Raw genomic sequence first — 24,284 nt, forward strand, 5'->3', positions numbered from 1 at the left:
GAGTTTAATGTGGACAAGTGTGAGGTGATTCACTTTGGTCAGAGTAACCGGAATGCAAAGTACTGGGCTAATGGTAAGATTCTTGGTAGTGTAGATGAGCAGAGAGATCTCAGTGTCCAGGTGCACAGATCCTTGAAAGTTGCCACCCAGATTGACAGGGTTGTTAAGAAGGCATACAGTGTTTTAGCTTTTATTAATAGAGGGATCGAGTTCCGGAACCAGGAGGTTATGCTACAGCTGTACAAAACTCTGCAGGGCCACACTTGGAGTACTGTGTACAGTTCTGGTCACCGCATTATAAGAAGGATGTGGAAACTTTTGAAAGGGTACAGAGGAGATTTACTAGGATGTTGCCTGGTATGGAGGGAAGGTCTTACGAGGAAAGGCTGAGGGACTTGAGGCTGCATTGGTTAGAAGAAGTTTGAGAGGTGACTTAATAGAGACAAATAAGATAATCAGAGGGTTAGATAGGGTGGACAGGGGAGAGCCGTTTTCTAAGTATGGTGACGGCGAGCACGAAGGGGCATAGCTTTAAATTGAGGGGTGATAGATATAGGACAGATGTCAGAGGTAGTTTCTTTACTCAGACAGTAGTAAGGGTATGGAATACTTTGCCTGCTTTGCCAACTTTAAGTACATTTAAGCCATCATTGGACAAGCATATGGATGTACATGGAATAGTGTAGGTTAGATGGGCTTCAGGTTGGTATGACAGGTCAGTGCAACATCGAGGGCTGAAGGGCCTGTACTGCGCTGTAATGTTCTGTGGTCTATGTTCGTGGAACATCCTTCCTGTCTTAGATGTTTGGCTGTCCACATTGAATAGGGTGAGGCTACAGAGCTTCCCTACATTAGATTGGCAATCACAGAGTGAGAGTTATGCCAGACCATGTAGTTACAAGTTGTGTTACAAATTCCTATTGAGGAAGCTTTGCAACTCAAAGTTGTCTGGTTTGGGGCTGTTAGATTTTCCTTTACCTGTCCTACATGCTACAGTCCTCCACACTGGAGGATGCACCTCATTTGCAAAGACTATACAATGGTCATTTCCACTAGCATTCTCGTTGGCTGTTAGATGGGTGAGGAAGAGTTTGGACTCCAAGCAGCTTACCTAATGGCCAATATGTGAGACAGAAAATTAATAAGATCAAACAAACAGAGCACCTTTTTAAATTTATTGTGGTTGCAAAGAGAAGAAAATCAATATAAGTCAGCTGAAAAATGCTGCTGTAGACTTTATTCAATTTTCCAAGATGCCCAATGCATCACCAAACATAAAAGAAAGAATTGCAGAAAAGTTTGTCAAGTGTAATTAATGTAATAATTCCCTCCTGTTTCTACACACTTGTTTTATAACAGCTTCTATCCTACCAAAGCTTTGGTCTAGTAAATGTCTGTCATGTGGCATTTTGGCCTCTGAATCTGGCAGTACTTTTGCATTTCAGCAACAATCTCACAAGCCACTTGACTAAAACAAACTGGGGCCAAAAACTATCAAAGCACAACTCCCTGCAGGTTAATAGCTGTGACTCCATTGAACAAACAAGCCATTAACTATCCAATTCACCAAAAGTAAATAACTCCAGCCATCTCCACACGAGGAGGAATAGTAACTGGAGTGTGGCAGGAAACACAGCAAAGCAAATAACATGGCAATGCCATGCTGAGGGTTGCTGTCTCTCATGCAAAATGCATTAATTTGGGACCACTAATTATTGAGCAATTAACTCGTCAAATTAAGAACGGGACAATTAGGCTGGACACATTGGAGTGTGGATTGACAACATCAACCATGATAAAAATAAATCATGAAATAAGGAGTACCATTAGGAGCAAGTATTAGCAATAACCTTTCATAACAAGTGTTACTTGTTACTTATCTTTGAGAAGTTGACAGTTTCAAATTTTCGGTGGAGCCCAGGGTTTTCTTCTGCTGGTGTTTGTAAGTGGTGTCGATGCCCCTGTCAGCAATATGTGAACCAGCCTTCTTACCTTTAAGATTTGAATGAACTGAACATTCTGCTGAAATATCTTTGCATTTAAGTATAACAGCGTAAAAGCATAAGCCAGGGGCCAGCCAAGCAACTGCTGAAGCCAATTTTGCCATGTTATGGCTGATTTGTATCTCAACTGCATAATGATAACTCTGAATATCTTTAGCTGACACAATTAATTAATCTTAATTATGAAACTTGCGATTGATCTAACTTCACCGATATTTCCAGAGGAGAGAGCTCTACATTCCACTGCACTGTGTATGACAACTTCCTGAATGGTCCAGCTCAGGTTGTGCCCCACTCTTCTTGGCTCTATCATCAGAAGAGAGCGTTTCTCTCTAGCCATCCTTTTAAATCATTGAATCATCTTGAATGCTCTTCTATTCTCCATGGGCATATAAAACTCATTTATGTAACCTGTCCTCGGAATATATCCTTTTTCGCTCTGGTACTGTTCTGGGAATCCTATCAGGAAGACCTCTCTTGAGGTACTGTCTCCGGAACTGAATGTGCAAAGTGTGGTCTAGCCAGATTTTTGTATGAACAAAACGTATTGTCCACCGTTTGTATTTCTGCTCCTTTGAGATAAAGATGTAACAAAGACATGTTCTATTTAATATCGCTTATAGGACTTATGACAAATGATAATGATAAATGACAACTGTCATTTTTTTCAAAACAATCATAAACTTTTAAAGGAATGAAGTGAAAGAGTCTGATGTTCTGACATGAAATCATTTTAGATGCTGTGGCACCAGAATGAAGTCTATGGGATGTCAAATTGTGCTATTAAGGCTTATTCGTGCTTCAATGTTGAGAATGACAGTGCTAGAATTGTAAAATAGCACCGTTTGCTTGTGTATTTAAAGTTTACCAAACATAAGTTGAGTTAAAATCAGAAACAGAGGACATTACAATGGAGAACAAAAGAGATGGCAGACCAATTAAATATACATAATAGTTCTGTCTTCACAAAGACGGAAACAAAACCTGTTGGGCATTACAGTGTCCACCGAGAGGGAGGAATTGAAGGAAACGATTGTTAGTAGGGAAATGATGTTGGTGAAATTGATGCGATTAAAGGCCAATCAATCCCTTGGATCCAATCATCTATATCCCAGGGTACTTAAGGAAGTACATCCTGAGAACTTGAGGGTGTAATGGTGGCCATCTTTTAAAATTCTACAGAGTTTTGAATAATTCCTATGGATAACCTAACCCTGCCACTGAAAAAAGAAAGCAGAAAGTAAACAGTGAATTACAGAGGGACTGCCTGACATTAGTGTTGGGAATTCAAAGATTCGTTCGCAGAGCATGTGGAAAACAGTGACAGGATCAAAGAGATTCATCATAGATTTATGCAAGGGAAAACACGCTTGACAAATCTGCTGGAATGTTTCAAGGATGTAACGAGTAGAGCTGGACTTTTCAGCAGGCTTTTGATCAGATCCCACATAGGTGGTTGGCATATACAATTAAAGCACATGGGATTGAGATACGTGTACGTGTACTAGTTGGGAAACAGGAAACAAAGAGTAGCAATAAACTGATCATTATCTGAGCAGCAGGCACTGGTGGTTATCACAGGGATAATAGGTTGGACCATAGCTATTCACAATCTACATTAATGAACTAAATGTAACATCTCCAGGTTTGCGGAAGGCACGAAGCTGGGAAGGGAATGTAGAGACGCTTCATTGGGATTTGGACAAGTTGAGTGAGTGGGCGAATAAATGGCAGATGAAGTATAATGTGGATAAATGTGAGGTTATCCACTTCGGTAGCAAAAACAGGAAGGCAGATTATTATCTGGCGACAAATTGGGAATGGGGAGCCATTGAAAGGAAGCATGCAGGAGTAGCAGGCAGTGAAGAAGGCAAATGGGAGCATGTAGACCTTCATAGTGAGAGGATTTGAGGAGAGGAGCAGGGATGTCTTGCTGCAGTTAAATAGGGACTTGGTGAGGCAAGACCTGAAGTATTGTGTGCAGTTTTGATCTCCTTATCTGAGGAAGATTGTTCTGGCTATGGAAGGAGTGCAACAATAGTTTACCAGACTGATTCCTAAGATGGCATCACTGACATGTGAAGAAAGACTGAATAATTAGAATTATATTCCCTGGAGTTCAGCTAAATAATGAAACCTATAAAATTCTAACAGGATTAGACAGGGAACATGCAGGAAGAATGTTCCCACTGACCAGGGAATCCAGAACCAGGGGTCAGAGTTAAGAATATGGGGTAAGTCATTCCGGACTGGGATGAGGAGAAGTTTGTTCACCCGGGGAGTGATGAGTCTCTGACACTGAAAAAGGTTGAGGACAAAACATCTAAGAAAGAGTTAGATATAGTTCTTAGGGCTAAAGAGATCAAAGGGAGAAACCATGTGCAGGGTTTTGAATTGGATGACCAATTATGATCATATTGACTGAATGGCTTACTCCTGGTCCTGTTCTCAATTTTTCTACAGACTAGAAACTGAACTGGACCAGTCATACACTTATCATGTCTACATGCGCAGCTTAGGGGCTGGGCATGATAATGGATACTCTCTACTTGTCTAACTGTGCAACTTTACTATCATCAGAGAAGCTCAATACCAGCCTGTTTCATTGGCACCCTGTCCATCGCCTCAAACTTTCACTCCCTCCACCACTGACGCACAGTTGCAGTGATGTACACCATCTACAAGATGCACTGCAGCAACTCTCCAAGGCTCCTTTATAAGCACCTACAAAACCTGTAACCCGTGTCATCTAGAAATTCAAAAGCATCAGACAGTTAGGAACACCACCTCCTGCACGTTCCTCTCCAAGAGACTCACTATCCTGGCATGGTATAATATTGCTACTCTTTCACTGTCACTGAGTCAAAACCTGGAACTCCCTCCCCCGAGTCTGTCCCCCTCCTCCCTCCCCCCCTCCTCCGAGGGTGGCACGGTGGCACAGTGGTTAGCATTGCTGCCTCACAGCACCAGAGACCCGGGTTCAATTGTTTCCACACTGTAAGTAATCTAATCTAATCTAACAGTGTTATGGATGTATCTACCTCTCATGGACTGCAGTAATTCAAGATGGCAGCTCATCACCACTTTCTCAAGGGCGACTAGGGATGGACTATAAAAGCTGACTAATAGAGCAATGTCCACATCCCACTAAATAATAAAAGAAGAAGCAGGTGATTAAATATAGGAACATGTAAACTGATCTTAGGCTTCAGCATATAACAGAGATTGGTTTGTAAAATAAGATCAAATATGAGATTTCATTTCAAAGCTTCATAGCTGTGATGTTAGAGCAGATTTTGGATATTGGTGAATCTTTTGATGACAAATGCAGAGATTTTCAAATATGGATATGGAGAAAAGCAGGGACAAGCTACTGAGTTGGATGTCAGCCATGGTCATAAGAAATGGCACAGCAGGCTCTAAGGGCCAAATGGCCTACTCCCGCTCCTATTTTCTATGTTTCTATTGTTCCAGGGCCTCAGAACTACAGAAACTCAGGTTCTTCAGCCATGCCTTCCTCAATTATCTCGATGCTGTCTAGGATTGCCTGACTATCTGAAAGCCGTGATGTCTCATTTTGTAGCTGGTCTCCATATCTTGATTGGTGATAGTTACTATCTCACAGTCATTAAATGTTCTCATTAGCCCTTCCATTGTGAGTGCCAGTTTAACAGGAATCAAGTACCTTCATTTCCACTGTTTTTGGTTCCTAAAGTACAATTAATTGTGGCCGTGCCCTGTTTGCATGGAGTTTGCATTTACTTCTTACAATTTGTTTCACTCTTGCTATAATAATCACGAGGTAGGGAAAATAATCTACACTGTTCTTGATTGCTGAAGGCTATCCCATTTACAATCCATGCTACAGACTGACTGCAAATAAAACATTTCAGTGAAACATTTCAGTTCTTCAAATCACATGTTTAAAGTCATTCAAAGTCAGCAGATAAGGAAATAGACTCCCAATTGTATTAAAATGAATAATGTTTTGTGGTGACTTTTGTATTTTGACAATAACTCGGGCTGTGCTCTCAGCAAGAGTCCACTTAAAATGCTATTTTTTGCAAAATAAGACAATTCATGATTATTTTGAGTGTTTGCTAATTACACTGGTTAAAAGAACGATTAACATAAAAAAATGTGAGCAGTGTCTCGAGAACTAAATTAGTTCTTTAAATGCACATCATTCTCATGTTACATAATGGAGTTTTATGAATGAAAATATTTTTTAAAGAACACCCCCTTTGTTCTGTACAAGATTGCAGAGTCGATAGTTCGTTGACAGAAGCAGCTGCTCCACTTGGCCATACAACAGGAAATTCTGCACTTACCTCAAAAGAGGGAGAACTGTCCTATGGTTCTGACCAGGTTTTACTGAATGCTCTTGGACACATTGCCTAGTGGGCGTCATTTTGCTTCATCAGCCCACAGACTATGTCGGTGGTTTGAGAGCAGAGATCAGGGTCACACCTTGAGCTGAACTTTACAGGTGACTGAAGTTGCCGCCCCGGCCCAGCTGCAAAGGCTGCTAGCAGCATTCATTACTGTAAGGGGAGCCTGCTACTACAGGAAGAGGTTTTGCCAGGAGGTAGTCCCTGCATTGCCAGAGGGAGAGAGATGGCTAATATTGGTCTACATGCTCTCTCACCACACTAAGGAGCCTAGCTCATTCAAGAGGTCTGGGGCTAGGGCTAAAAGAGATGGGGGTGGGGTGCAGCAATGATCTTTGTCTGGAAGCAGCCCAAAGGTGGCACTACCCACCCTAGCCTGACATCAGCTTTCACAGTTAGAGATGCATAATGTGGACCCCGCTCACAGTGGCTAAATTATTGGACGGGGCATTTAAATGGTCATTAATTAAGGTGCTCAATAAGATTGTATGATGGCTCCGGGCCCCCTGTGAAATTTCAGGCAGGCCGGGAGCACATGGGGAGACATTGGGAAAGTCACCCACTGGATTTTAAATACACCACTGCCTTTGAGCACTACCCTGGGACAGCAGTGTAAAATCCAGCCCCTCATTTCCATCCAGCATGCACAATTTAGAATCATAGATTCCCTACAGTGCAGAAATAAGCCTTTCAGCCCATTGAGTCTGCGCCGACCCTCCAAAGAGCATCCCACTCAAACCCAGCTACCTACTGTTTCCCCACAACCCCAAAGTTACCATGGCCAATCCACCTAACCTGCATATCGTTGGACTGTGGGAGGAAACCAGGGTACCCAGAGGACGCTTACGCAGACACGGGGAGAATGTGAAAACTCCACACAGACAGTTTCCCGAGGCTGGAATCGAACCTGGGTACCTCACACTGTTAAAAGGAATCCAAATGGTTTGAATAGGTTAATTCATTTGAGTGCAATGAAATGGAGTGTCTTCAGATCCTTCACTCAGCAAGGTGATAGCAGACTTGAAAAATCTAACCCTTGATACTGAGTTCTGGGGGACAGTCAGAAATCCCAGATTTGACTTTCTACTTTGTGTGGACAAGGGGAGTTGGTCCTGACTGTGGAAGAGGAACTTACTGGAGACAGTGACCCCATTCATCCTTAGGTTAGATCCAACAGGTCTCAGGGATGGATATGTACAAACTGAACATAAACAGATCTACTTTGTTATTTTCTGTATCTCAGAAACAGTGGGGAAAAGTGTTGTTTTATTCATTATTATAAAATATGTAGATTAAACATCATGCAATTTACAGTTGACCTGATCTCACTCATATTGTTTGTCCACCTGCCATCTGGAAGGATATGTGAATATTCAGTACATGCAATAAAGGATTATAATGTTGTGACTCTCAGGTCACACCACCGTATGACTGTTTTGGGCAGTAAGACAGACTCCTGACTCTCATTCCAGTAGAATTTCTAGTGTAGAGATGAAACTTACAGGAAGAGGATCAGTGAGATTACTTTGTCGTTCAGTGGCTCTTTAACACCAAATGTGAGTACTCATAGCACTGCTCTTGGGTACTCAGGAAATCTGTCTACAAGTGGTAGGAATTATTTGCATGTTGCATAAGTTTCATAATTATTGGAGAAATTTGAGCCAGGCTTTATTGAAGGAGTTTGTTTCACCCTCCCTTAATCTTTGCTGTGCAATTAAATTACTATCACTATTAAAGCACTGCTAGCTGGGTGTAAAGGTTCTAAGGTGACCTCAGTCACTGGTAAGTGTTTGGACATTTATACAACATTGATAAATTTTTGATATTAATAAGCTTAACATTAGTCTGTGTTTAAAAGGGGCAAAGTGAATGAATAATCTTCATGGATTAAGTGTTATAAAACAATGATTTTAGTTTTGATCTGTCTCTGTGTGGTCTGACACGAATTTCCATAAGAGGACTTGGTATTCTACAATTCAGAACCTGTGCCGTTTCTGCACCCTCCTTCACAGAAACCCGTTAGTCTTGAGTTATCAATTACCAACTAGTGGAGGGAGAAATTTGTTTGTGTAGTGCAGAGATATGTCAATTCCACCAGGGGGAGTAGACCACACTGTCAGCCACTATCTACAAGGGCTTCCTTATTGATCTCATTGAAGAATACCAGGTGGGCCTTACAGGAGAAGGACCACAATGGACTTGTCCTCTGTAATGCCACCAGACATACTGCTACTCAACCAAATCCCCCTCCTACCCCTCTCAATTTTATCACTGGGCTAAGTGCAGGCTTGTGTCCTGTGATCAAATTGTGTTTCAAATAATTGTTGTGCTCCTCAACACTCAAATGTATACAGATTAATTTTAATTCTGAAATCGTGAACATAAACATGAGATACAATAATCAGCCTATGTCAAAAAGTGCAACTTATACAAACAAGCCTAGGAGTTGAATTTCCATTGTGGCTTTCCCAAACTGCCATAAGATTGTTGGAAGATCAGCAGAGACCCTGATAAAATAGCAGGGACACCATTTCTTAACCAAAGTTATGTGAAGAATAACCTATGGAAATGCATTAGAATGAGGTAGTCCACACCGTCTTGTTCACACTTAGTGCGAAGATCCACAAACTCAATGTCTCCGTCCTCTGTTTCTCTCCAGGCTGTGCTGGTTTCTGTTCACACACACAGCCATCCTCATCATCGGTACTGTAGTGATCCATGCTTCCTCCACCAGAGGGCATACTTTCTCTCTATCTACCAATTAAACCCCTTTATCAATTTAACCCACTCACTTACAAGGTATGCACAGCGCCAAACAATCTATTAGGCTAAACTCCTCCATGCCGCTGTATCTACTTTCTCCCACTCCTCCTTATTTAAGCTGATAACAAGTCCTTTTTTATTGCTTTCTCCATCCTGCATTTATCCAGCTTTAACTTGAACATATCTACATTATGCACCCCTATAAATTCCAGTGGTAACCAGTTCCACATTCTAACCACTCTCTGAATAAAGAAGTTTCAAGCTAGAAGAGGTGTGTAAGTGATTATTTTGCACTTGTGGCCCCTTATTCTGGTTTCACCTGCAAATGGAGGTACTGTTTGCTGAGATCACCCTGACCTCAGGTCCCCACAAATATATTAAATTCAAGGGAATACACAAGTCCGGGGTTTTTGCACAGTTGTGCTGAAGTCTGTTCACTACAATTCTCTTGATGATGGTACAGTTCAGTGCAACTCAGTTTTCTACAATCTTTTGCAGTAGATTTATAAATATTGTGCTAGAAATGTCCCCATTCTATAAAGTTCACCAGGCCCCATGATGAATGAACCATCGTTAGCAGTTTCCATTAATTGTGTTTTTCTTTGCGGAGACACTAAAAATTCAGCCGGAGCCTTTGGGTTTAAGACACTAACACATACATCTTGAAAGTTTTGATTCTTTTTCAATTAACCAAAGAACTGACCACCTTACCTCAATCAAATCAGAAAGTAATTCTGCATATTTTAGAAGTCCAGAATTTTAATTCTGTCCATTAAAACACTTTCAGAGATTTAAAATTGGGTTAACTCCGGGTGGAAGATTAGCACTGATATAAAATAATTATTTTTGTAATAATTTGATGTTCAGTTGTAATCATCAAAACATACCATCTTACTATTGTTAAGTTTCACAGAGAATACTTTGAAAGCGACTTTTAAAAGAATATTCTAACACCTGTAGAATTGCACTAACTTTTAGCAAATGATGCATTCAACACTATGTGAAGGGGTTTTAATGGAGTGTTGGGAGGGGAAAAGATCACTTTTTAAGGTTGGGGTACTTCGCATTTGAATAACTTAATCCAGAAATTTTACTTCATCTTTTTCATGCAACACAGCCTCCCAACTAAACCTTTAGTTCAGTATCATTTCAGTGAATCTGCTGTTTAGATTTTTCAAGACCAGTATAGTCTTCCTGAGGGGCAGTGCCCCAAATGAGGTTGACCACAGGTTCTCTGCAACGAAAACATCACTTCCTCTTTCTTATCTCCAGCCCACTTGAGATAAAGGATATTATTCTATTCTCCATTTCAGTTACACTTTGTGCTCTATCATCTAGTGGCTCGCAGAAACCTAAATTCCTTTTCTCCTCTCTGGTTCTCAATAGCACCATTTTTTAAAAATCTGATTTATCTTTCAGGATCCAAAGTGGATATCCACACCTGTCCACTCTTAATTCCATTTATCACAATCTTTACTAACACATTTCAGATCCCAATCAGCAAGTATTCCCGTATTGACAATAACCATAATCTCTTACTTGTCAACCAATTAACACTCTTATCATAAAACGTTTCACAGCAGTAAATTACCTTTGGTCAGTGTGGTTGTTCAGAATAACTGTCATTCTCACCCTGTATGCTGTGCTAAACGTACCATTGTATTTACTGATTCTGTTGGAGGTGGTGTATTTTTAGTTTGGATGTTCATACCACTTGCCTGGATTTACCTGAGCATTGGCAGGCCAAGGCATTCTTCATGTGATTTCAGGAAGATCAGCCTGAGGTGCTGATTCACAGAGTCAGTGCCCAAATCGTTTGGCCTTTGGATCTTCAGCTTTGGACGTGGGCCGCGCTCCCAGTAGTTTTCAAGGTGACCAGTGCTCTAAATCTTTACTCAACTGATTCTTTCCAGCCTACAAAAGGGGATGTCTGCCAAGTCTCATAACCAACAGTGGACCAATACATCAAGTCAAAAGTAAATGCCCTGTGGAACAAGTCAATTTTTCTCAATTACCCTCAGAAATCATGGCAACATGAAAAAGTATTGCCCTAGTAAAATGTGACACCTTTTCCTGCAGTTATGGTAAAGATTAATAATCCATTAACAATCCATAAGCCTTGACATCAGTGTAGTTGACCTTTTATTGAGAGAAATGGGTCTATTTTGTAGTTGGCCTGTGACCATCTTTACAGAAACATACTGATGAATAAAGTGTTTTATTTTCCAGCAATCAATGCTCCCAGTATAATTTGAAACCCAGGAAAACTGGTGAAACACTGGTCAGAGTTACAGGTTACCTTGTTCTGATCTCAGAGCAGTTGGGAGCAGGAGTGGCAGTGTGTTAGACTGAGAGCCATGTCCCAGCACATCAGCATCACAGGAAGTTGGCATCTTATGGACGGAGACATGCAATTGGTTCATTCATTGTGTAGATACCTGTCAGCACAAAAAGGGGCAGATCTGCTGGGCCACAATTCCTACTGTTCTTGAGCGTTACAGTCCAACTGTATGGTCAAGACCCTGGCATCATACTTTCCGTTTCTTCAACAGTCATTCATTGGGTATCGAGATCTGCTCTAACAAGCTTCTACTGAGACAACTTCTTAACCAGATGAAATATCCCAGTCTCCTTCATGCAATGAACTATATTTCAAGTGTTGTTCCAATTGTTTCAGCCCAAACATAGATAGTGTATTGTCTGCTTTTTTGCCTTGTTCGCTCCAGCATTATTTTCACCTGTCAATTTAAGTGAAGTTAATTGTTTTTAAAATTTGAGTACCAAATTTCTCATTTGGTTCTTCTTTTCTGTGACAATGTATTCCTTTGAGAGGTGTGACAAATGCTGTTTAAAGCAGGATACTCCATTTTTTATTTCAGATTCTCCGAATCTGTACCCGATATACACCTGAGCAAGACACAATGACCTTCTCTGACGGCCTTACCTTGAACAGGATTCAGATGCACAATGCGGGGTTTGGCCCCCTCACTGACCTCGTCTTTACCTTTGCCAACCAGCTCCTGCCACTTGAAATGGACGACACCGAGACTGGCCTTCTCAGTGCCATCTGTCTGATCTGTGGGGGTAGGTCGGTCATCTTTATGAGTAAATATTGCACCTCCTTACATTGGCTTCAGAACTCAATAAGTCACCAACCTGCAAATCAATTACTGACAGGCAAAAGGGGCAAGATCTTCAGCCATTTCAATTTCCCAGCAAAGCAAATAGCAATGTGGATAGCAGGAAAAGGAGATGCTAATTGGTCTTTGGGGCTTAATAAATGAAGCTGCAGATCTGTTCCCACCAATGAGCTTGAGTTGTCTCAATGTGGCATGAGGCTCCAATGTGACAGGAACACTAAGGGAGGTCGAGGGACATTTTCAGCTTTGAATTTGCTTCTGGATGGGTAAAGTCAAAATTACTAGTAAAATATGTTTAAGAGGTCATAAGACAAAGATCAAGTGTATTGCTTTCACCTGAAAAATTTATAGTATCCAGCTCCATTCACTATTCCAAATGAAACGTCCTGTGCCAGCTTACAGAAAGATGTGGTCACTCCCCATACAAGTGGCGGGTCACATTTCAGCCACATCAGTGCCAGGCTCTGATGGTCAGAAATATTAGTGCTCAGCTCAGCTGCCGCTTCCCAAGGCGCGATCAATGCTGAGAGGCCCATCACCAGCACCATGAGTGAAAGCAGAGATGGAGCATTCTGTTGACACAGGGACTGGACTGAATCAGGACTTCCTGTCATGAGTGGCTCACTTTCTGACACCTCAAAACCTCCCCACTCTGTCCGGGGAGTAAATTAGCGGTGTAATCGAACACCTGAAAGTACCAACATTGGAGGGAGTCGGTGACCCTTTTCATTGTCCCTTCCCAGTTATGATAGTAGTTCACTGAATTATGAAGCAGGCTTTTGGCTTCCAAAAGCAAGGTACTGATACTTTTGTTTTATATTAAAACTGAAATTAAACAATTTGCGAAATACACAGGAGACCTCCTGACATTTGAAAAGAGAAAAGATAGCTTATTGTCAAAGTTGCAGACCTTTGCTCAGAACTGCGGTGGAAATTCTCTCGCTGTCGTAAGTAACCTTGGGTTAGAGTTGAAATAGCCCTCTTTTTTTTTTGTTTGGACACAGCGGCTGTGACCCATGACTTCCCCTTCCCCATAAAATATTATGTAGCCATGCCCCCGACTGAGTGACCCCTCGACTGGCCTCATCTCCCGACCGGACATCCGGCATCACATCCTGGCGTCGTTGTTTGGAAAGTATGGAGTGCAGTTCACCTGTTGTTTGGAAAAGGGAGTCTGTCTCCTTTTTATGGGGGGAAACCTCCCTGAAGGAAATTGGTGGTGTGTAAAACAGTGGCCAAGTGAATACCAGATCAGAGACAGAGAGGGAGAGAGAGAGGACCAGATGTGAACCTGGGGCATTGCTGCTGCAGTTTGATGGAAAAGAAGTGTCTGGGGTGTTAGAGACCCTCAAGAACGACTTCCAAAAGGCATGGGAGCTGGTAGCCAGGAATCTAGGACCTGGCAGTGATGTCACGAGGGGTCTTCTAAGCTTATCCAGCTGTTTGTAGTCAGTGGATACACCTTCACACGACATCTCTCTGACCTATTACTTGACCAGTTTCTGACGCTGCGTAATGCTTCACATCCCGGTCTCCCATCCAGCAGCAGCTCCTGACTGTCAGGTGCCGACACTCCACCTCACCCTCACACACATACCCAGACTGTCAACCTCACACCCATTTCTCCCTGCCTCTGTACATCTCCACTTACGACAGGCAGATTGCTGAGACAGTGCTACACGCTCTCACGTACATTAAACCCCTTCTTCCTGCAGGACAGTGTGTCCTGCAACACGAAGGAGCAGAGTAGGGGAGGACATGGCCATGTCCTAATGGCACGCTCCTACTGTTTCAATCTCCCTGCTCAGCCTTGTCCCACTCACTGAGATGGTGAACAAGCTGCCGCTGGTCAGGCGCTAGACTTCCATCTCCCCCTGCTCCCCACCTCCGTCTTCATGACCTTCCCATCGGACTTCCTACTTTCAGATACCCAGAAGATCCACTTGTTCAGGCACAGCCTCCTCAGAGCACGGAGGGACAGCAGCAGCACAGCATTGGTGAAGAAGCCTCATCATTGGGCCTGAGCTGCAGCTCAGATCCTGCCCCAGCGCCAAGCCTGGCAGGACTACACCTCCTCCCACCCAGTATCCTGCAAGAACTCCATCCCATTCTCCCAGTTCCTCCGCCTCCGCTGCATCTGCTCAGACAAGGAGACATTCCACTCCCAAGCATCCCAGATATCCACCTATTTTGAACAACGTGCTTTTCCTCCTCCCTCTGTCATCCAGACCGTCCTCCACCACACCTCCTCTATCCCCCATTCCACTGCTCTAACAGCCCCGCACAATCCAATAAAGATAGGGTCCCATTGTCATCACCTACCCACCCACCAGTCTCCTTATCCAACGTATCATCCTCAAACACTTCCGTGAACTCTAACTAGACCCCACCACCAAGAACATCTCCCCCTCCCCACCTCTCTCTGCCTTCCACAAGGACAGTTCCCTTCGACAGTGCTTGGTTTCCACCACTCTCCCCACTGATCCCCCCAAACCCCCAGGTACATTCCCCTGCAACCGGAAAAGATGTAAAACCTGCCCATACACCAGCAGCCCCCACCTCCATCCAGGGCCCCAAACAGCCCTTCCAGGTGAGACAGAAATTCACCTGCCTCTCTTCCAACCTAGTTTACTGTATCCGATGCTCCCAACTGGGGAGACCAAACGTAAACTTAGGGAACGGTTCACTGAGCATCGCAGCCGGGCCCACAGGGACCGACCGGACCTCCCAGTCACCACCCATTTCAATTCTCCCAACCACTCCCTTTCCAATACGACCATCCTTGGCTTCCTCCATTCCCAAAACAAACCACAGCTCCTATTGGAGGAACATCACCTCATCTTCTCCCTAGGACTCAACATTAAGCACTCCAATTTCAAAAAACCTCCCTTCCCATCTCCGACTCCCTCCCCTTCCCTTCCACTCCTCCCAGCCACCTACAGGAGTCATCCCTCCCACTGACCCACCAGGTCGTACCATCTACCTGTCTTCACCTACCCCCGCTTCACCGCTCTGCCCCTGCCTCCCCCTTTATCTGCAGCTCCCCCTACACCCATCCCTAGTCCTGAAACGATGACTTCTCCACCTCCTGATGCTGCCTGGCTTGCTGGGTTCTTCCAGCCTCCAGCCTGTCTATGCAAGCACTGGCCTGCAGCCAGGCTACAGTAAAGGACAGTACATTTACCGAAGGGTCAGGTCGCAAACAGCCTCTTCTGCAGAGGATCTCCTCACCCGGAGAGCAGTGAGGAATACACGTACACTGAGACGCTGAGTGGACCCTGCCAAACAGAGCGGTGACACTCCCGGCCAAACCCTCAAAGGAAAGGTCTTCCAGGGTCACTCGAGAAGATCTCCAGACACTTTGTAACACATGAGGTCGACCCAGACGGAGTCACTACTGATTTGGGAGCCAGGCCTTTGAGGAAGACTGGTACAAAGCTCCAGAGTGATCAAGGAATATGTGAACAGGAACTGTGGTGTGAATCTGACTCTTAGTGGCCCAGCTTTTCCAGTACCTGACCAACCCTCGAGTGTGAAACACAACTGTGTTTGTGCTGTGATGCTGCCACCTCCTGGCAGCTTTGCTTATTTTGATATATAGCCTGTGTAACTGAGAGCTGGGTTTTCATCTCTGCAAGCTGTCCTGCAGCTCTTCACCACTTATTAAACATGGTCAAACTCAACTCACTGTGGCAGCGTAGGAAAATGCAGCTGCCAGTCTGTGCACCCCAGCTCCCACAAACAGCGGAGCGATCATAGACAATCGCAAATATTACCCACAGGCTGGAGATCCTTTGTAGAAGAGTTCCACCTAATGCTCAAAATCAAAACCCAAAATCAAAACCCTTCCAGCTTCACTTGTCGGGCCGCAGTGTACACATGGCGCTAGAGTGCACTCACTCACAAACTGAGCATCAGGGTCATTGCCAACTCCTTCCCAGAAACATCAGAGGGAACTGGGCCTTCTGATAAACACCTGAAAGCTCTAGCCAGCTCCCACAATACAACACAACCTCCCGTCACATTGATTAAGGTCAGTCGAAGTGAGAGGGAAATGAGGAGAATGCTTTTGTCTTAGCGAGTTTTGAGAAGATTTGTAGCTCAGGTTGAGGTTCTGGATGCAGGTTTGCTCGCTGAGCTGGAAGGTTCATTTCCAGACGTTTCGTCATCCTATTAAGTAACATCTTCAGTGGGCCTCCGGGCAAAGCATTGCTGATAATTCCTGCTTTCTATTTATATGTTTGGGTTTCTTTGTGTTGGTGATGTCATTTCCTGTTATTTTTTTCAGGGGGTGGTAGATGGGGTCTAACTCGATGTGTTTGTTGATAGAGTTCTGGTTGGAATGTCATGCTTCTAGGAATTCTCATGTGTGTCTCTGGTTGGCTTGCCCTAGGATGAATGTGTTATCCCAGTCGAAGTGGTGTCTTTCCTTATCTGTATGTCAGGATACTAGTGAGAGAGGGTCATGTCTTTTCGTGGCTAGCTGATGTTTATGTATCCTGGTGGCTAGTTTTCTGCCTGTTTGTCCAATGTAGTGTTTGTTACAGTCCTTGCATGGTATTTTGTAAGTAACATTAGTTTTGCTTGTTGTCTGTTTAGGGTCTTTCAAGTTCATTAGTTGCTGTTTTAGGGTGTTGGTGGGTTTGTGGGCTACCATGATGCCAGACTACTCAGACCCCTTGACATCATGGTAGCCCACAAACCCACCAACACGGTAAAACAGCAACTAATGAACTTGAAGGAACCTATACAGACAACAAGCAAAACTAATGTCATTTACAAAATATCATGCAAGAAGTGTAACAAACACTACATTGGACAAACAGGCAGAAAACTAGCCACCAGGATACATAAACATCAGCTAGCCACGAAAAGACATGACCCTCTCTCACTAGTATCCTGACATACAGATAAGGAAGGATACCACTTCGACTGGGACAACACATTCATCCTAGGGCAAGCCAACCAGAGACACACAGGTATTGTCATCACCAACCCAAAGAAATCCAAACATATGAACAGAAAGCAGGAATTATCAGCAGTGCTTCGCCCAGAGGCCCACTAAGATGGTACCTAGTAGGGTGACGAAACATCTGGAAATGATCCTTCCAGCTCAGCGAGCAAACCGACATCCAGAATGTTTTGCCTGATGAGAAGCCTTGCCTGCTGTTTACTCACAGCTCTTGGCACAACCTTGGAAAATGTAGGCCATTTCCTATATCTTAGATGTCTTTTCTCTCGATGGAGGGGAGCCATCATCTCAAGCCTGTCAGCCCTGCCTTCAGTTGACTGAGGAGCAGAATATCAGCCACCAGGCTTAGGTTATGGTTCATAGGGCAGCAAAGAACCGCACACTACTGTCTGCTTCACTGACTTGGACAGATCAATGATACTTAAAGCACTCGGGAGACACCTCTGAAAGATCTTCCAAAACCAGTGGCAAGGAGGGTAGTCCCAACCTAACTTGCCAAGCATCAAAGAGATCATCACTGAGGTTCAGCTCTTGCTCATATGCCTGATGTTCAAACCAGAACTCAGTCACAGCAGGAGACTCCCAGGAGGAACATGGAGGTGTTTTAGGAATGTCCTCCAAACATTCCTGAAGAGAACAGTCTTCCCTGCCAGCTCACGGGTGCTCCTGGTTTGGGACAATGTAAACTGGAGAATATTCATTTGAGAAGCCAACAAACACATTGAGAGACTTTATTGGGAACATGTGGAGGTGGAGCCAAGATGTCAGAGGGAGCAGAGAAAACTCCAAATAACCTCAATGAACTGATTAATCCAGTTCTGTCATGTGACATTCTGCTGATCACACTTTGGAATTATCATCCATCTGGGAACCCATGGGGAACTGGAGTGAAGGTTAGACATCCTCACTGCTGCTTACAAGGAAGAAATATTTGCCAGGCCACCAGGGAATGAGTATAGAAAACGAACTCCATTTCTGTTTTGCAGATTACAGTATACACAGATTGAGGCCATGATCACAACCTTCACTCACTGACTGCGCTGGTCAACAATGGCAGCTCTCTATCTGAGGCAGGGGGTATGTGAGTGCCATCCCTGTAACACCTGCCTGCCCCACACCTCTGTAGTCATTCCCCCGTGTTCACTATCTGGAGAATGGGGCTACAGCAGGGGGAAGGATAGTTGCCCAGCATTCACCATGATGGCACTAACTACCTCAGCCTCTGATGAACCAAGTGGCAATGTGTTTCTGTCACGTTATCCTCCTTTTTTAGGAACCTGGGTACTTCACTGAATTGGCTCTGACCACTGGGCTGCGGACCTCAAAGCTTTGGAATACATCATCCGAAGTCAGGCTGCTAATTGTGCAGTAAAAATTCCCAGTTTCGGGAACCCTGTCACAAGGCATCATTGAGCAGTGAGAAGTTTCACCCCTTCCTGGCCGATAAAAGGTTTAACAGCAATTCCAAGTGATGTTAGAGCAGGAGCCCAGGAGAACCTTTGAGAAATGTTACCTCCAAATCTCTGCAAATCAAGAGAGAAAAGTAGACTAACAAATATATTCACATCTAGATTTCAATCCACAGAGAATATGTGATCAGTCTGATGGAATGCTGGCTGAGAAGATCTAATCTTACTACTCATCCAGTCGGTTGAGAACCAGAGGACCTTGGCCTGAGGTTTCCCATTGCATTTACAGTGTGCTGCTGAATGAAATTCATGGCAATCTTTTGCTCTTCACCTCAACTGAATTACTGGGCATCATTGTCCCTGAAAGGAGAGGACGAACCAGTGAAGACGGGGGGGGGGACCACCAGTGATGACGGAGTGCCCCAGCCCGAACTGCTTCTGTCCAGTTATCATGGGGCAAGAAGGTGAACAGCGTTATTCTGGGGAATATGACATCAGTGACATGGGATACACGAAGGCTGTGGACCAAGTGCAGGTCAATGGGATGAGTGTAGTTTGGTGTTTGTTAGTCAGCAGAGATATGGTGGGCCATAGGGCTTGTTTCTGTGCTGTATGATCCTATGACTTGAATGAGGGTATTCTCTTTGGAAGAATTTGAGCCGATAATATGTGGAAAGTATCAGAAAGACAACACAGTTGAATTGAAGGAACTCCTAAACCCTTGTCCATCTCATTGAATGAATGAATCATACCCTCACATAGTGTGGCCTGGAGGTTTCCCAAGGACGCCACTGAAATGCCTCTGAAAGGAGCTCAGAAGTATCTTGTCTAGTTGAATGTTGCATAACCAACATTTTCATGCTACTCTGGGAGTAGAATTCCACTAATAAGCCACCACCTCGCCTACCGCCCCTCCACACCATGGTGGGCTGCCCAGGAAAAGGGTCCCTTTGACATCCAAGCCCCTGTGCTCCTACACTGTCACTCACTGGGTGGATCTGACAGATGTGTCATGTTTACATCACTGCTTGCTCTCCAATGTGGTTATGAAAGAGGAACTTCAGTTTCCACTTCTGGGTTCCTTGTTCTCATGCCAAGGAGGAATTAATGCGCACAATGTAACACTCATGTTTATTTGATATGGTAATTTGTACTACATCCTTGAACAATGGAAAACCCATCGATGAAGTGCAAATTGAAACCAGTTGGGTGACTTTACTTAATCAGTCGAGACTTGATGTCTGTCCCTTGCAAGACCTCAAAATCTAAGCTCTTTATTCCAAAGGAAAACATCTCTAACATACCCCTCACCCCACCCATTTTGTATGCGCTGGTAGCCATTTTGTGTGGTTCCTGTGCAGCTGACTTTCAGTCAGACATGGCAGATTCCACCTCATGTTCATGTCAATGACTTGCACGCTCTGCCTGTGACCCACAACTTACCCCCCATCCTGTTGTGTTGTCCCTGTGAGTCCAGTGACCTTGCAGCCTCCCCCATTTCAGACTCAATTAAGTGTTCCCTTTAATCCTAGACCCCATGAGTTTGAGAATTCCAATGATCCTGTTGACTGTATACACTCCCCATGTAGTAGGTGTGTCCTGTTTGAAACCCACCTTCAATTGCCCCCTATCTTTTGCCTGAAGTGAGTTGTATTCAAAGGGTGGGTACTTTGAGGAGTAGGAATATAAAATCAATCACAGGAGAAGTTGGGCTTTGGGCTTTGACACTGCACAAATCTGTTTAAATTCATTTCTTTCAGACCGCCAAGATCTAGAAGATGCAGGAAAAGTGGACAAGTTACAGGAACCACTTTTGGAAGCTTTAAAGATTTACATCAGAAAAAGAAGACCCAATAAACCCCATATGTTCCCAAAGATATTAATGAAAATCACAGACTTGCGCAGCATCAGTGCAAAAGGTACCAGAACAAGAACACTTTTATTGTTATATCTTTTTCCATTCTGGTTCATTTCTGTCAAGTTGATGGTATGACTTTTATGAAACTTAATTTTGCATCTTTGGGAGCAGTTACTTGAGGTACAGAGGTGGATTTGCCATCAGTTTTTTGATCTCCACATCTCAGGAATAACGTACTGCCCTTGCAGAGCATTTAGTGGTGATTCACGCACCAAGGTGATGTTTACGGTCAGCTCTGAGCTACAGTGAGGCAGTTGGGGTGATTAGGCGGATCTGACTGTGTCTTTATAATGACAAAGGGAACTAACAGAGGAATCTGGAGCTAAGCCAGTTCAAACAAGTTCAGAGAAAAAAATAATTTGACTTAGACACAAACCTGCAGAAGCAGATGAAATGTACACAAATAATATTTTGCAAATTAGGGCATTAAGGATTTCAAGGAAAAAAAGTGAAACTAAAAAGGTAGCCATGCAGGATCCTCAGGTTGAAGAAGCCATTCTGGTTCCTGTTTCTCTAATGGCAAGAGGTGACAACAGTACCTGACCACAGCAATGAAACCCTTTCAATGTCAGTTACGAGATAATGTGATAAAAATTGCTGTTAGTGATAGTCTATGAACATTTACTGTATTCTAAACAAACTTTTCTCTACTATCTTAACACGTTTCTCCAATCTGTACCTAACCTCCAAAGCAGCCTCACACAGAATAATAATCTGAACTCCTCAGCCAACATTGTCATCACTAGGTCAAACTGCAAAATGTGCTATTAGAAAGCTTTAATTTCTAGTTATTCTATTTTATTTTAAATGTTACTTCTGGAGTTGAGGTTTATTGATATTAATTTTGCTATGTCTTTCTGGAACTTAATCTGGTCCGTTTGAAGTCAGTGCAGTCATTAGCTTTTCAAAATCTGTGTCAAGTGTCCCAAACCTTTCCCAGTGTCTGACTTGTACATCTACTTGTTCTATGTACAGTGTTTGAAGTGTTGCCTTCTGTACAAATAGCACAAGGCTCTTCCTTGTTGGTTTACTAATTACAGTCTGAATGTACTCTTGTTAGATACAAATTCACTCACATAGTAAATTGAGTGTCAATTGGGAATATTCTCAGACAGCATCTCATAAAGGTAAACTAACCAAGAGTAACTAAGAGGAGATTTCTATCCCTGTTCAGGTGCAGAACGTGTCATCACGCTCAAGCTGGAGATCCCTGGATCGATGCCACCCCTTATTCAAGAAATGCTGGAAAACTCGGAAGGCCATGATCCCCTTGCACCTACAGCAGACACAAGCACAGAAACTAATGGGAGCAGTGGTCTAGCACTTGAAGCAACTTCCAGCCCCAGTGTGTCTCCCAGCTGTGCAGCCCATGGACCAAACAGCCAGGTATCCAACACACAGTAAATGGCGAGTGACCACAACCATTCCCAAATGTGATAGCTTCTTCTCTCCTTTGCTCTGAGACATCAAGCTCTGAAGGACCAGGTTGATAAGTGTATTTCCAACACTGACACCACGGAGGCTCAGGACTCCAATGGACTTCTGGACATGGGAATGCTGAATCCGAAACTGTGTAGGCCAGAGGCAGGCCTCCCAGGTTGCGTGCGGTATGTTCAAAGCCTGCGGTCTGGTAAAACTAATCTGTGTCCACTATTGCATGCTGGGAAGAAGCTGTGGAAAATTATGTCGAACTCTGATTATTACTTTATTTTGCAGAATTACTCCTCAATGTATTCTAAATTTCTATGCTGGAGTTTCTGGTGCTTTCTCATTGCCTTGCATATCATGTCTAAACACATACACCAAGTTATGGAACAAAGCCTAAGTACATAAATCAGGTGAGTTATGCTTACAGAATTCTTTGGTTTAGACAACATGGGACAACCATTATTATTCTCAATGTTACTGTTGCATTCTCTTGTATTTCTTAGTGAAAAAATACCTGAAGATTAGGATTTTATCCTCAGTACACCAGCATTCAATTTTGTCAAATAAACAAGGACATATTTCCATCTCTTTTTGCAATGAAAAACAAAGTTTAAGATTTAACTTTTTTTAAAAAAAAATGCTAGCACTTTGGGTGCTGGTAATAATTGTTTCCCACTGGCACGGTTAGCCTACCCACTACCATGTTGTTTGTATGAATGTTTACAGTTCACAAGCACTTAAGTAACAGAATTTTTTTTAAAAGAAAAGCAACTCTTTGCGTACATTTAGCCTGAACATATTATTTTTTGTGGTAGGGTTCACTCATTGCCTACTGGTTTTGTGCTAGCCTAAAGAGCTAGTAAAAAAGTTTTGTTTAGTTATTTTAGCTGAGCAGATTCGTTTCATGTTCGGCAACATATCAAGAGATAAAATAAAGCACTGCATGTTGTTTGCAGTAAAGATAGCCTCCAAGGCACAACACTTTTCAGTGTTATTTTGTTATTTTATTCGCTTGTACATGAGCCAGTAAGTAAATTTCATCTGGTGGCTGACACACATTATATCTCTCTGCAGAAGCGTGGTCTATCGTAGATTTGTTCTTGAGTACAGTAATTTGAGTTTATTGAACCATTCTTGTAGTGTCTGAAGCACTAGTGGGGTGTTGCTTTCTAGCATTAGGACTGCTCTGTACTTCAACTGGCTCAGTTTGTACATTGAGATTGTTTAACAATGCTATCTATGTTCATATACTGTTACCTTTTCCATCAAGTTTCCTGGCAAAAGAATAAAGTATATTTATTTTAAAGTGTGCTGTAGAGTTACTTTTTCCTGAAATATTCAGTGTATTTCACCATCAAACTGGTCCAAATTGGAGTAGTTGATGGTTTACAAAAAGACAATCAACATTGTTTCCATTATCTACATATGTTAAGTAATGTACTTCAATGGTATTACCAACCTAGAGTAAAATTGAACATGAATATGGAGTTTAGATGTATAACTTTTGTTTGTTTTCATATATGGAAGAATTGTTCCTTGTTTGGAACAAGTTAATTTTCCAGAAGTTATCCTTTTCCTTTTATTCTTTCTTCTTCTGAAGAATTAAAATAAAACCTTACATTTGTATAGCACCTTTCACAATGTTCCAAAACATTTCACAACCAATGAAACAGATTTGACGTATTGTGATGAAACAAAGTATTAACTGATTTAGATTAGGTTACCTACAGTATGGAAACAGGCCCACACCAAGTAGCCCACCCAGACCCATTCCCCTACCCTACACTTACCCCTGACTAATGCACCTCACACTATGCAACAATTTAGAATGGCCAATCCAGCTGTGGGAGGAAACCCACACAGAGACAGGCATTGTGGGTCATAGCTCACCATACACCCACGCTGACATCAGACCTTTCACATTAAGGAAACCCACACAGAGACAGGGAAAATGTGCAAACTCCACACAGACAGTTGCCCAAGACAGGGATTGAACCCTGGTCGGAGAAAGTGTGGACTGCAGATGCTGGAGATCAGAGCTGAAAAATATGTTGCTGGAAAAGCGCAGCAGGTCAGGCAGCATCCAAGGAGCAGGAGAATCGACGTTTCGGGCACAAGCCCTTCTTCAGGAATGAATTCTTCAGAATTGAACCCTGGTCTCCAACACTGTGAGGCAACAGTGCGGGCCACTGTGCTGCCCAATGTCCAGCTCTATGGTTCTGATGAGCTTTATAGACTAGAGCAGTCTTTGCCATTGAGA

The 24,284-nt window shown here is 43.2% G+C and overlaps 1 protein-coding gene across 5 annotated transcripts in view; it reads left to right on the forward strand.

Moving 5' to 3' along the window:
- Positions 1-23,330, forward strand: part of LOC122549656 (retinoic acid receptor beta) — a 513,362-nt gene extending 490,032 nt beyond the window's left edge. For all 5 annotated transcript variants that reach the window (XM_043689458.1, XM_043689457.1, XM_043689459.1 and 2 more), the window contains 3 exons: positions 12,037-12,241; positions 20,439-20,597; positions 21,771-23,330. In XM_043689458.1, coding sequence (XP_043545393.1) covers positions 12,037-12,241; positions 20,439-20,597; positions 21,771-22,000 — 594 coding nt within the window. In that variant the 3' untranslated portion in view covers positions 22,001-23,330. The remainder of the gene's footprint in view (positions 1-12,036; positions 12,242-20,438; positions 20,598-21,770) is intronic.
- Positions 23,331-24,284: the final 954 nt, after the last annotated feature.

The sequence above is a fragment of the Chiloscyllium plagiosum genome, chromosome 5 (assembly GCF_004010195.1).
Source record: "Chiloscyllium plagiosum isolate BGI_BamShark_2017 chromosome 5, ASM401019v2, whole genome shotgun sequence".
Classification (NCBI taxonomy): Eukaryota; Metazoa; Chordata; class Chondrichthyes; order Orectolobiformes; family Hemiscylliidae; genus Chiloscyllium; species Chiloscyllium plagiosum.